This window comes from Hypanus sabinus, chromosome 16 (assembly GCF_030144855.1).
Source record: "Hypanus sabinus isolate sHypSab1 chromosome 16, sHypSab1.hap1, whole genome shotgun sequence".
NCBI lineage: Eukaryota > Metazoa > Chordata > Chondrichthyes > Myliobatiformes > Dasyatidae > Hypanus > Hypanus sabinus.
In genome coordinates, this window is record NC_082721.1 from 69071391 (window position 1) to 69084419 (window position 13029).

Below are 13029 nucleotides of genomic sequence, written 5' to 3' on the forward strand. Positions count from 1 at the left end.
GCATATTGTTGGATTAGGGTGTTGAATTGTGTTTTTTTTCTTGTAGTTTAACTTCCTTATGCTTGATTATAATTTTTATATAATGACCTGTAAGTGTATAATTGTTCAATAGATTTTCAGTAATTGTAGTGTAGCTGGTGTATTTTTCTAGAAGTTACTCTGCAGCCTGTGCCATGTCACTGAACTGGACTATTTTTCTTTATCACTGGATTGCGTCTTCCTCTCTAGTCTGAATATGAAACGACCAGTTCCTTTCCTTTCTCTGTTTGTTCTTTGTTCTTGTGACATCCAGTAACTACCAAGTTTTATGCCTCGTTCTTGACCCTCAGGATCAATATGACAGGATCCAACAGTATTCCTTGAGAGATCACCAGCACCTTAGCTGGGACACCGCAGACAAGCATTGGGTTAGTACCTTCGGTAGGAGCTGATATTTAGACGGCATTGAAGTAGTAAAAATAAAATCCTTGCTTGACGAAAGTAAGTACAAGATTGAAACTCAAGAGCTTGCAGATTACGTCAGTGCTTTTCTTGCCCAGACTTGCCAATGTTCTTTTGACATGCCACCATATTTAACCTGGGAAATGTGGCAACAAATGAACAGAGCGCATGGCAATGCGATAAACTAGTGTGGTAGAGTAGAGTAGGGGTTGGCACAGCACTGCTGTAACACTATTACAGTGCCAGCTGCTCAGTTTCAATTCCACCACTAACTCAGCATAGATACCGAGGGCCAAAGGTCTTCTCTGGAGATACAGCTCTGGAGATTATATGCAAAAGTAGACAAAATTGGGGTGATTTAATTGAAAAGGAATCCTACAGGAAGCTAAACTAAAAACCACGTCGGATATTACATGTCATTGAGGAGTAAACTTGGGCAGGGGAAACACTTAAAAGACATCAATCCCCTCAGGGAGAGGATGTCATAGGCACCAGGGAGAACACAGGCTTGATACTAGAAATGCTTAGTCTTCTTTGTTACTCGCTTCCCTTCTCTGGCTTGAAGCTGGATTATCTGTTCATCTTCTGAGAAGATCCTTGTCCTTCCAGAGGCTGCTGAAGGTTGGTTTAGAACAAACAAGCAGTTACCTGAGGACTAACGTGGTAACACTGCTTCCCTGGGTCCACCCGACTAAGGCAGTACTGGATGGACGATGAGCAGCTGTGAGATAATTAAACCGGGAGGCTTGGGAGGCGAAATAAAAGTGGACGTCTTGCTCCTCAATCACTACTCAAATGAGCTGTACAAATGGAACAGTTCCAACCCTTCACCAGATGAGTCCACTCCAGCAAAATATGGTAGATATGATTTCTTTGGAGTGAGTACTGGAGGCTGCAGAGGAGGTTCACTGGGATGGTGCCTCAATTTAGTTATGGATACACTACAGCAATACACAAATGCTGGAGGAACTCAGCAACTAAGGAGCAGAACAAACAGTTGACACCTCAGGATGAGACCCTACCCCAGGACCAGAAAGGAAGGGGGAAGAAGCCAGAATAAGGTGGTGGTGGTAGGGGCAAGGGGAAGGAGTACAAGCTGACAGGTGATAGGTGAAGTCAGGTGAGGGGGGAGGAGAGGGATGGGGGAGGGGAAATGAAGTAAGAAGCTGAGAGGTGATAGGTTGGAAAGGAAAAGGTTCAAAGAAGGAATCTGATAGGACAGGAGAGTGGACCATGGGAAAAAGGGAAGGAGGAGGGGCATGAGAGGGAGGTGATAGGCAGGTGAGGAGAGGGTAAGTGGTAAGAGGGCAGCCCCAATGGGGAATGAAAGGGGGGAAATTACAGAAATTTTCACCTGCCAGTTTGTACACCTCCCCTCCCCCCAGTAGTTTTTTTTTTGGCTTCTTGCCTTGTTCTTTTCAATCCTGATGAAGGTTCTCGGTCTGAAACTGGATTATTGAGTTCCTCCAGCATTTTGGGTGTTACTCTGGATTTCCAACATCAGCCAATTCTCTTGTAGTTTTGGCTGGGCTGTGCTTGTTTTCCTTGGCGTGTAAGAAGCTGAGTGGAGTATATATGACAATGAGAATCAGAGATAGGGGAGATAATCAAAATCTTTTTCCCATGTTGGGGAATCAAAAACAAAAGTTTAAAGTGAGGGGAAGAAATCTGAAAGGGCATCTGAGGATAAATTTTAGATGAAGTTATTGAAATCAAGGGCAGCTGGTAGTGTGATGCTTTACGGCACCAGCTGCAAGATCGGGATTTGATACTCACTGCTGTCTGTAAGGACTTGTTATGTTCTGCCTGTGACTAAGTGGGTTTCCTCCGAGTGCTTCAGTTTCCTCCCCTATTCTACAGACATACGAGTTGGGGTTAATAAGCTATGGGCAAGTTATGTTGGCACCAGAAGCAAAGCCAATCAACTGGCTTTAATGCTTAAGGATTCTTCAATCTCTCTCTTCTACTGACAGAGGTTCCCAACCTGCTTCAAAAGAGTGACAATACCATTGGCCACGAAGAGCAAGGTGAGTTGCCACAATGCCTATTGCCCAGTTGCACACACACCTACTGTGATGAACAGCTTCAAGAAGTTAATCATGCCCAGAATCAGCTCCTGCCTATGCAAGGACCTGGACCCCCTGCTGTTTGTCTATTTCCACAATAGACCTAGAGCAGATGCAGTCTCACTGGCTCTCCACTCAGCCTTAGACCCCCCTCCCCCACAGACGACAACAAGATCCGCAGTTCGCCAGGCTGCTGTTGACTGGCTACAGCTCAGCATTCAACACAATCATGCTAACTTCATTGAACCTAGATTTCCCCTGGGTGCTCCCGCATATAAAGATATAACTTGTTATTGCAAATCTCTCCTTGTGCAGATGGATCGGAGGAGGATCAGGGAGCATCAATGGCTATGTGACAGAAAATAGGTTATAGGGAAACAAGAGGGAGAATTGGACTGACAGCATGGGACTGATGGACCAAATGGCCCCATTCTAGGTCATATGAAGATTTGAGAAACATTGGAAACCCTCCCATCGTTTGAGCCCAGTTCACACTGAACTATGATCTTCTTCTGGCAGCTTGAAAGACAAGGCTGCATCCGGGTACAGTACTTCACACAGACAACCTACTCAAGGGCAAGTTGTGGTGCAAACCTTTAGGAGGAGAGGGAGCTTTTCCATAACTGAGTCAAGGGCAAATGGACAATCTCTTTTGTTCCGTAACTGAGCCAAGGGCAAATAGAAAATCTCTCTTGTTCATCAGCATCATTCATAATGGCCATAAAAATTAAAGGAAGAATTTAATAATGTTACCTGCTTATCCAAGAATTCCCTGGCATCCTTTTCAATGTGGCCCTCGTAAAGGTTCGTCGTGAGACTCATCAGTCCAATTTTTGAGAGGCCGAAGTCGGTCAGCTTAATGTGACCCATTGACGTTATCAGCAGACTGTAAGGGAAGAAGTGTTGGGGTAGTGACCAGGCAGAACAAAATGCTTAATGAGATTCGGTGAGTAACCCGACTGTACGAGGCTTCCTGCAACTTTACAGACTAGCTCGTTATTCGACAGGGAAGGGGAGAACAGCAGAAGAATTTTCACTCCTCAGAGCCAACTAGGATAGTCCCTTCATCTACTGCAGAAATATTGATGGACAGAAGGACCATGCCTTGAGATACCTGCAGGCTAGGATAGCAAACTGAGCCGTATTTCTCTTTGCTGAACACAAAAGATTATGTAAGTCTTTATTACCACAATGTCTGGTATGGAAGGACTAGTGCACAGGGTTGGGAAAAAGATGCAGAAATTTGCAAACTCAGCCAGCTCCAGCAAGGGCACTACTGTCCCCAGCATCTTCAAAAGGCGGTGACTCAAAAATGGGACATCCATCATTAAGGACCCCCATCACCCAGGATGTGCCCTCTTTTCATTGCTACCATCAGGGAGCAGAAGACATGCACTTATGTAAGGGAATACACCTTCTCTTCCACCATGAGATTTCTGAATGGACAATGAACCAACCCATTAAGATTGCCTCACTATTTTTGTTCTTTTTTGCACTATTAATATAATTCAATAATATTTAAATGTGTAAATTAAATTAGTAATGCAAAAAGAGCATATATATTTCTTATTGTAATTTATAGCTGTTTTGTGTATTGCTCTGTACTGTTGCCACAAATCAACAAATTTGATGATGTAATGTATGTCAGTGATATTAAACCTGATTCTGACTCGAATTCACTTAAAAAGGAACATGATGATACACAACTGTCCCATCATTTCCAACCTAGGACACTGATGCACAATATATTACCCATTTGCTCTACAGAATCTCAAAGGATTAAGTTACTTCTCACTATTTTATTCCCTTTGGTTTTCATGTGTGAGTATTGTTTTTTAATTGCCTCTAAGGGCAATGTCCTCAGCCTTTCTCCCTCAATGATGCTGGGCTGAAGCCTCTAATTATTCACTCAGTGGACAGTTTATTTGGTACACCTGTGCAATAATGCAAATATCTAATCAGCCAATCATCTGGCAGCAACTCAATGCATAAAAGCATGGAGGCATGGTCAAGAGGTTCAATTGTTGTTCAGACTAAATATCAGAATGGGGAAAGAAATGTGATCTAAGTGACTTTGACTGTGGAATGATTGTTGGTGCCAGACAGGGTGGTCTACGTAACTCAGAAACTGCTGATCTCCTAGGATTTTCATTCACAACAGCCTCAAGAGTTCCCAGAGAATGGTGCAAGAAACAGAAGAGAAAAGCTGCTGAGTGCCAGTGGCAGTTTTCTGTGGGTGGAAATGACTAGTTAATGAGAGAGATCAGAGGAGAAAGGCCAGATTGGTTCAAGCTGACAGGAAGGTGTCAATAACTCAAATGACCATGTTACAACAATGGTGTGCAGAAGCAGATCACTGAATGGACAACATGTCAAAACTTAAAGTGGATGGGCTACAGCAGCAGAAGGCCATGAACGTCAGCTGAGTGGCCATTTTATTAGCTGCCGAAGGTACGCATGAAAGTGGCCACTGAATGCACTTGCCTTTTTGCTCAGGGCTAAAGGATTACAGCTTCCCTAAACGGAAGAAGCAGTGAAACTGGCTTCATGGAGTGGTGTGGAATACCTAGCCAATACCTCAAAGGATTGCCACTATTTACCCAAATTAGTGTAGGCAGAAACTTCTGGAATGCCACCAGCTGTTGGGGAAATGAACACAGGCTTTCCTTGACTCTGCTTGAATGCAGTGATATATAAACATATCAGTCTGCGGTTCAAATAAGTATTAATCCAGGTTAAGAACAATGAATGGCACACACAAAATACTGGAGGAAGTCAGCAAGTCAGGCAGCATCTATGGATGGGGATACACAGTTGATGGTTCGGGCCTTGGCCCTTCTGCAGGACTTGAAAGGAAGGGGGCAGAAGCCAGTACTTTCCAGTCTTGATGGTCTCAACCCAAAATGTTGACTATTTATTCTCCTCCATAGATACTGTTTGACTTGCTGAGGTCCTCCAGCATTTTGTGTGGAGTTTTCCAGCAACCACAGAATCTCTTGTGTTTAAGATGGACAAATGCCTGTGAGGGCAAGGAGGAGAAAGGAACAAAACGAAGTGAAAAGAAGCTTGTGTACAACAGTTGAGTCCCAATGAACTACTCTATTATGAAGGCAGAAAATGCCCAAGAGGTCAAACAGCATCAGTGAAGAGAGGTAAAGACCAGTCCAGACTTCATCAAGACCGATCTGAAATATTAATTCTACCTCCCAGCAGATACCACCTGATGTGATGAGTTTTTCCTGTCTGTATTACCACGTTCCAGCCTTAAACTTACTTGTCTGGCTTTAGGTCTCGGTGAACAATGCCATAATTGTGTAGGTACTCCAAAGCCAGGACAGTTTCTGCAAAATACATCTGGGCCAGGTCCACTGGTAAGGCTCCAATGTTCTTCAATAATGTTGCACAGTCACCCCCTGCAAAAGGAAATGACATGAGGGCCGTGGTGAGGAGAGGTTGCCAGGCTAGGCCAGTCTTCACTTAAATGCAGAATAAAAAGTGAACTAATAGAGTATTTGATAAGAAACAGAAAACTTCCTACTTGGAGGGGTGAAGCAAAATTCACAGCATCATCAAGCATTTCATTCTACAAACTTCTGTGAAAAGTCTGTGAACTCTCTCACTTAAGTGCTGCTGAAATGTTCGGAGATTTTAAACTCTAGCTTCCAGGGCTTTAGTTGGGGAAAGTATATGGAACTAGTGAGTAAGCGCTATTTATAAAAGATCACTTCCAGTCTAACTTGACAGGTTTGAGGAGCTGAAAGGTCAGATGTTCCAAAGAAAAAGATCCACTATTTATGCATCATCCTAACTGCAGGTTCTGTGCTTGCTTGCAAGAGTCAAGAATTTCAGTGCTTGCAAAGTGGAATGCAACTTTGCATGGGAAAGTGCTGGAGAGGAGATTCTGAGTGAGAACAGTTCATCTGGCACAGCTATATTCAGCAACTGTTCAGCTTTCCTCTATCAAATATTAACAGCTTAAACTGCACAAACCAGTTCACCATGGAATCTTAGTTCTTAAATGGGAAAAATCAAAGTTTAAAGTACATATACATCATCATATACTATCTTGAGATTAGTTTTCTTGCAGACATTTACAGGAAAATAAATACAACAGAATTTATGAAATACTATAAATAACTCAGTGGTCAAAAGAGTGTATTCTATGTGGTATCTTTAAATTAATCAATCAATAAAGAGTAACAAACAACCAATCTGCATAAAAGAAAAACTGGGCAAATAATAAATAAAGGCAAATAAATTATACTAAGTTGAAAGTGAGTCTGTAATTGTGGAGTCAACTCAGTGATGAGGTGAGTGAAGTTACTCCTTCCCGTAAGCTTCCTTCCACTGGGATGGGAGGTGTTGATTGCAAGTTTGAAAAGAAGATTGAAGTCCCCAGTGTATTAAGAAGGTCCATTGTTTAATTTACACATCTTCACTGCTGAGACCGTTAGAAGCAACACGATATCATCCAGTTACTAAAGGCAATCATTAAACCTTGGGGCAGAGGGGTTGTGACAGGGATGTGCAGAATCTGCCACTCAAATATTTCCAGGTACGGCTGATCTAGAATGAATGCCAAGAAGAATGCAGCCAAATAGGTCACAATTATTCCAAAGAATCACACAATTCCTGCATGTTCTAACATATATTAAAAAAGAGATTTTTAACAAGTGCACCATCACCTAGGACAAGCCAAAACACTTCACATGAACTAAGTTCCATTTTACAGACAACGCCTGCAATCAGTTTGGGAACAGTATATTTCCATTACTGTGAAGCAGTAAGAAGACAATTGCCAAAATTCCATCATACACTCAGTGAACTGAGTTCTATGATTGTGAAGTCACGCATTGATAGCATAGTTTGGATTTTTCGTTCCAGATTCTTCCTGCATCTGTCAGTTAACATACACAGGACCCCTTGCTATGCAGATACGGATGCCAGTTCCTGGATTTTCAATCTCCGTGGAGTCTCAAGCTAATCCTACTACAGCAGGCTTTCCCATACTTGCTTGGTCTATTTCCATATGAATCAAAGAAGATCTCAGAGTAGCTGTTCAGCCAGTGAAGAACACAGAACATAAAACATTACAGCCCTTCAGCCCATGATATTGTGCCAGCCTTTTAACCTGCTCTAAGATTAAACCTAATCTAACCCTTCCTTCCTACATAACCCTCTATTTTTCTACTATCCACATGCCTATCTAAAAGTCTCTTAAATGTCTCTAATGTATCTGCCTCTACCACTATCCCTGGCAGCATGTTCAAAGCACCCACCATTCTCCAAACGTATCTCTAGATACCCCTCCCATATATTTATCCAATTACTTTAAAATGATGCCCCCTTGCGCTAGCCACTTCTGCCCTGAGAAAATATCTCTGGCTGTCCATTCGACCTATGCTTCTCATCATCTTGAGCACCTCTATCAAGTCACTTCTCATTCCCCCACATTCCAAGGAGAAAAGCCCCAGGTTGCTCAACCTGGCATTCTCTTCAATCCAGACAGCATTCTGGTAAATCTCCTCTGCACCCTCTCTAATCCAGGCAGATCCTGGTAAATCTCCTCTGCACCCTCTCTAATCCAGGCAGATCCTGGTAAATCTCCTCTGCACCCTCTCTAATCCAGGCAGATCCTGGTAAATCTCCTCTGCACCCTCTCTAATGCTTCCACGTTCTTCCTACAATGAACAGAATTGAACACAATATTTCACGTGTGGTCTTACCGGGGTTTTATAGAACTGCAACATTTCCTTGTAGTTCTTGATCTTAATTCGCCAACTAATGACCAACATACTGTGTGCCTTCTTGACACCCTACCATTCACACGGCAACTCTGAGAGACTGACAGATGTGGACACACTAGGAGGACCCATTTTAAGCTATGTACTCCCCATGTTTCCATTGGGCCTCAACCCCATCATAACCGAACTCTAAAGGTCACATTTTTCACCCATGTTGACCTTTATCTCATGCTCTAATTATCCATTGTGGATTCCTATCCCTCCAATCAGCAACTGGAATATCTCCCAAACCAATCATCAACCATCACCCGACTCCCACCCACTTCTGACCTTCAATTTTCTATCTCAGCTCCACCCCCACTGATCAGAAGCTGTGTGCCCAACCCAGGCACAACATCAACCCCTGGGGTCTCATTTATTCAGGCCTTGCTACTCTCTGCACTGTGTAGTGCGTAAATGTTGGGTCAGTAGCACCCAAAGCTTTGAACCTTGTCAGCAGCCTGGCCAAAACAGCTGTCAGAAGACAGTGACAACCCAATGCACCTCTGTGAATGTCAAGGGATTCCTTGACTAGTATGTTTTGCTGTTGTTGATTGAGTGACAAATATTGGCCAGGTCCTAGGGGAATTTTCCCTGATCTCCTGTAAGATGGTCCCAGTGCAAGGCTCTGCTTGTGTATGCCTGAAAAAGCCTGTCAGATTTAAAGGCAGTTCATTTGCCACCGTCATTGTAAAAACCATAACTAATTCCCATTGGCATCTCTCATGCCCACCACTTCCAGCCTGAATTGGCAGTTGGAGTGAAGATCAATTATGATATTACGCTTGATTCAATGGTACGGTTAGGGTTAGGCGTGGAAGACAGTATTCACTTATATACTCAGTTACTCCTCTGATATAGAAACCTCAAGTCATGTAGATTGCAGATACCTTTTGTCCAACATTTTATACTCTCCCTCTCACATGCAAAGTCATCCATTTGATAATGCGCTATCTCTATTGACGATGCTGTGGCTTTGGGTTCACAGTACATGGACAACATACAAAAATAATTTACTCAGAATACCGGCAACACTGGGGGTTCAAATAAAAAGCAAAGGAAACATAAACTGAAGAAAAGTCTACCGATAAAAGCAGGCCAAGTATTCTGTAAACATGCAGTGAGCGCAGAGTAGGTACGAAAGGAACAACGTCAAGCTCAGCCAATCACAGCAGTGTGGTTACCGAGGCATGGCAGCAGAGCAATTAGTGCCAGCGATCACTGTTTGGGGTTCGATTCCTGCCGCTGTCTGTAAGGAGTCTGTACGTTCTCGCTGTGGCCACGTAGGTTGCCTTCAAGTGCTCCAGTTTCTTCCCATACTCCAAAGAAGCAAGGTTAGGTTAGTGGATTGCAGGGCAGGCTATTTATTTATTTTACTTATTTAGAGATACAGCCCTTCTGGGCCAATGAGCCCCTGCAGCCTAATTACACCCATGTGACTAATTAACCTACTAACCTGGATGTATTTGGAATGTAGCAGGAAATCAGAGTACCCAGAGGAAACCCATGCAGTCACATGGAGAACACACAAACTCCTTACAGACAGCTGTGGAATTTAACTCAGGTCGTTGGCGCTGTGAAATGTTATGCTAACCGCTACACTATCATGCTACGTTGGCACTGGAATTGTGTCAAAACTTGCGGGTCTCCCCCGTCACAATCCTTGGAATGTGACAAACGAAGGACCACAGTCTAGGGTTTTTCTCCCGCGGGAGTTGAGGGGTGGCGGGGGGGCGGGGTGTATACCCCTAAACAAGTGGATGTAAATATGGAATAGCAGAGTGCCACGTGGGTGGCGAAAAGTGTGAAAATGTAAAGACAGCAATGGAAACAGTTGTAAAGGATTGAAAGTCATTGAATGGTTTATTGTATATAATTTTATTTTTGAATAAAGTATATTATATTTAATAAAAAAATAAAATCTCTTTCTTCCTCCATCCCTTTCTTTCATTCACTCTTTCTACCTCTCACTCGATCTCTCTCTTCCTTTCTTACCAACCATCTCCACTCTGATAGGGAAAATATACTTCCTGCAGGCGACTTTGTTCATATTAATCAGAAACATGTTTCAGTATTTATTCACTAATGCCAAAGCACTAAGATTGCCCACCATTGGTGATGTGACACTCTAATGACTCACCTTCTACATACTCCATTACCATGCACAGGTGCCGCCTGGTCTCAAAGGAGCAAAACATACTGACAACAAATGGGTTCTCCGCAAAGGTCAGGATATCACGCTCCACAAACGCCTGCTGAATCTGGTTTCGGAGAATCAGGTTCTGTTTGTTTATCTTCTTCATTGCAAAGCGCTGCCTGGTCTCTCTATGCCTCACCAAATATACAGCACTGAAAGCAAAATGAGAGCCCATTCATTTAAAGTAACCAGTTTCTACAGTGAGTACAATCAATTCTGGTGTCTAATTAAACTACGAATGCTGCCAGTATGTCTTAACTCTTCTCCTACCAGTGATGTGAGTTTGAAATGGTAGGTTTAGAATTTAAATCAGATATCCACTATCCCCAAGAAAGACACAGTATATCTAATTTGGTCCAATCTGCAAATACGAGATCGGACCAAGAGGAGGGATTGTGGCCAAGATGTTCCCCAGAACAGGGAAGCTGGGACTTACAGAATGGTTGGCCAAACTGATCTTGGATGAGTAGAAGATCTGAAACCACATCAACCTAGCTAGAGCAGACGTTTAGTCTGAGCTCTCAGTGTCTTGTTTGCACCAATCAGTCCAAGAACTGGTCTGGCCACATACTGCACCCTTACTTGCCTCTTCAGGGTGAAATCCGGAAATTTGGAAATTGGTCCCCCAGTGCCTCTGAAGCCAGGTGAACAATTTAGGGCCCCTTACTGATAAGCTCGTCAGGAAGGCTGGGGGTGGGACTGGATTCCCTGGTGGTTGTCTGGAGGAGGATGCTGCAGAAGCTACAGAGTGTTACGGACACTCCCTCTCACCCCCTCCATGACATACTGGACAAACAGAGGAGACCTTTTAGTAACAGACTGATTCCACCGAGGTGCACCACGGAACACCACAGGAGATCCTTTCTCCCTGTGGCTATAAGACTCTACAACTCCTCCTCCTCAATATATAAATACATGGTTTCAATGCACATTTGTATCTTGCACTATTACTTTTTAATGCACGTTTTGTATTTTTCCGTACCTCATTGCTTACATTTTGTATTTTTAAGTATATGTTTCTGACTGAACAACCTTGCAACAATTATTTCTTTCGAGATAAATAAAGTTTTATCTTATTTAATCTGAAAAAGGATGTGCTGGTATTGGGGAGGGTTCAGAGGAGGTTCCCGACAATGATTCTGGGTATGCAAGTGTTTGATGACTCTGGGCCTGTAATCACTGGAGTTTAGCAGAATGTGGAGGTGATCTCATTAAAACTACTGGATATTGAAAAGACAAGATAGAGTGGATGTGAGAGGATGCCTCCTATCTTAGGGGAGTCTTGAACCAGAGGGCACAGCCTCAGAATATAAGTGCGTCCCTTTACAATAGAGATGAGTTGGAACTTCTTTAGCCAGCGGATGGTGAATCTGTGGAGCTCATTGTAACAAGTGGCTGTGGTAATTTTAAAGCGGACGTTGAAAGGTTCATGATTAGTAAGGACATCAAAAGTTACGGGGACAAGGCAGTAGGACAGGGTTGAGAGGGATAATAAATCGGCCATAATGGAATAGTGGAACAGATTTGATGGGCTAAATGACCTAATTCTCCTCCTCTATGGTCTTAAGCGAGATTAATTAATGTTTGTTCAGTCAAGATGTTACCCACTAATTCATCCTCAGAATTATTTCCACTATCTTCATTTAGATATAGAGGTGAACCTGACTCAGAAATCCATTGACTTCAATGGTCCCGAATTTCAGAAGTACAGCTGGACGCACAGTTTCTAATCAAGGAGCCAACCGGAAAGTTTCAGCAAAGGAATTGGCCAAGAGCCCAGCAGAAGGGCTGAATGTTCCCCTATTGTCCCTACGGTGTTTCACAACATTCCCTGAGATACTGATGCTAATTAATTTCCATTTATCTCTCCCTCCACACCGCTATCTGCCAACTAGTGTTCAAAAGTGAAGGATTATTGAACCCTTGCACAAAGGTTCCCAATATTCATCATCATAACATGAAGCATAATGTTGGCATCCATCTGTTTGTCACACAAATTCCACCCCTAGGGGTCATAACATTTGTACCATCTGTTCTAATTGTACACAAACAAACTCCCACACGTAAGAGAGCGGCTGCTAATATCCTCCAGTGCTTCATCTGCTCCTCAGCCGGTGAGAAACTTGGACTCCAATACATGGCTCCCACCTCCCTGTGATGGCCCTAGGAGTTAAAAATTATTCAGGAATCGGCTGAGCAGTCTGGGACTGCTAGTTACACGAAGCAAATGTACATTTTCCTAAGCCAATGACTGAGTCTATTACTATTAAAAATAAGAAATCAACTAAGAAAGGATGTGCTATCCTTGTTGAGGATTCAGAGGAGGTTCACGAGAACGATCCCGGGAATGACAAAGTTAACACATGGGGCGTGTTTGATGGCTTTGAGCCTGCACTCACTGGAGCTCAGAAAAGTGAAGGGGGTTCTAATTGAAACCTATTGAAATGTCTGAAATGTACGTGGAGAGGATGTTTCCTATAATGGGTGAATCTAAGACTAGAGAGCTCAACCTCAGAACAGAGGAACATCCACTTAGAACGAA

General features: G+C 43.1%; 1 protein-coding gene across 1 annotated transcript in view; it reads right to left on the reverse strand.

Annotated features, from left to right (window-relative positions):
- The window catches only part of LOC132406413 (microtubule-associated serine/threonine-protein kinase 1-like), a 180377-nt gene that overhangs the window by 72570 nt on the left and 94778 nt on the right, over positions 1–13029 (reverse strand). Inside the window, exons 12-14 of the mRNA XM_059992053.1 lie at positions 10431–10639; positions 5782–5920; positions 3261–3393 (exon numbers count right to left, since the gene is read on the reverse strand). Of these exons, the coding sequence (XP_059848036.1) occupies positions 3261–3393; positions 5782–5920; positions 10431–10639 (481 nt within the window). The remainder of the gene's footprint in view (positions 1–3260; positions 3394–5781; positions 5921–10430; positions 10640–13029) is intronic.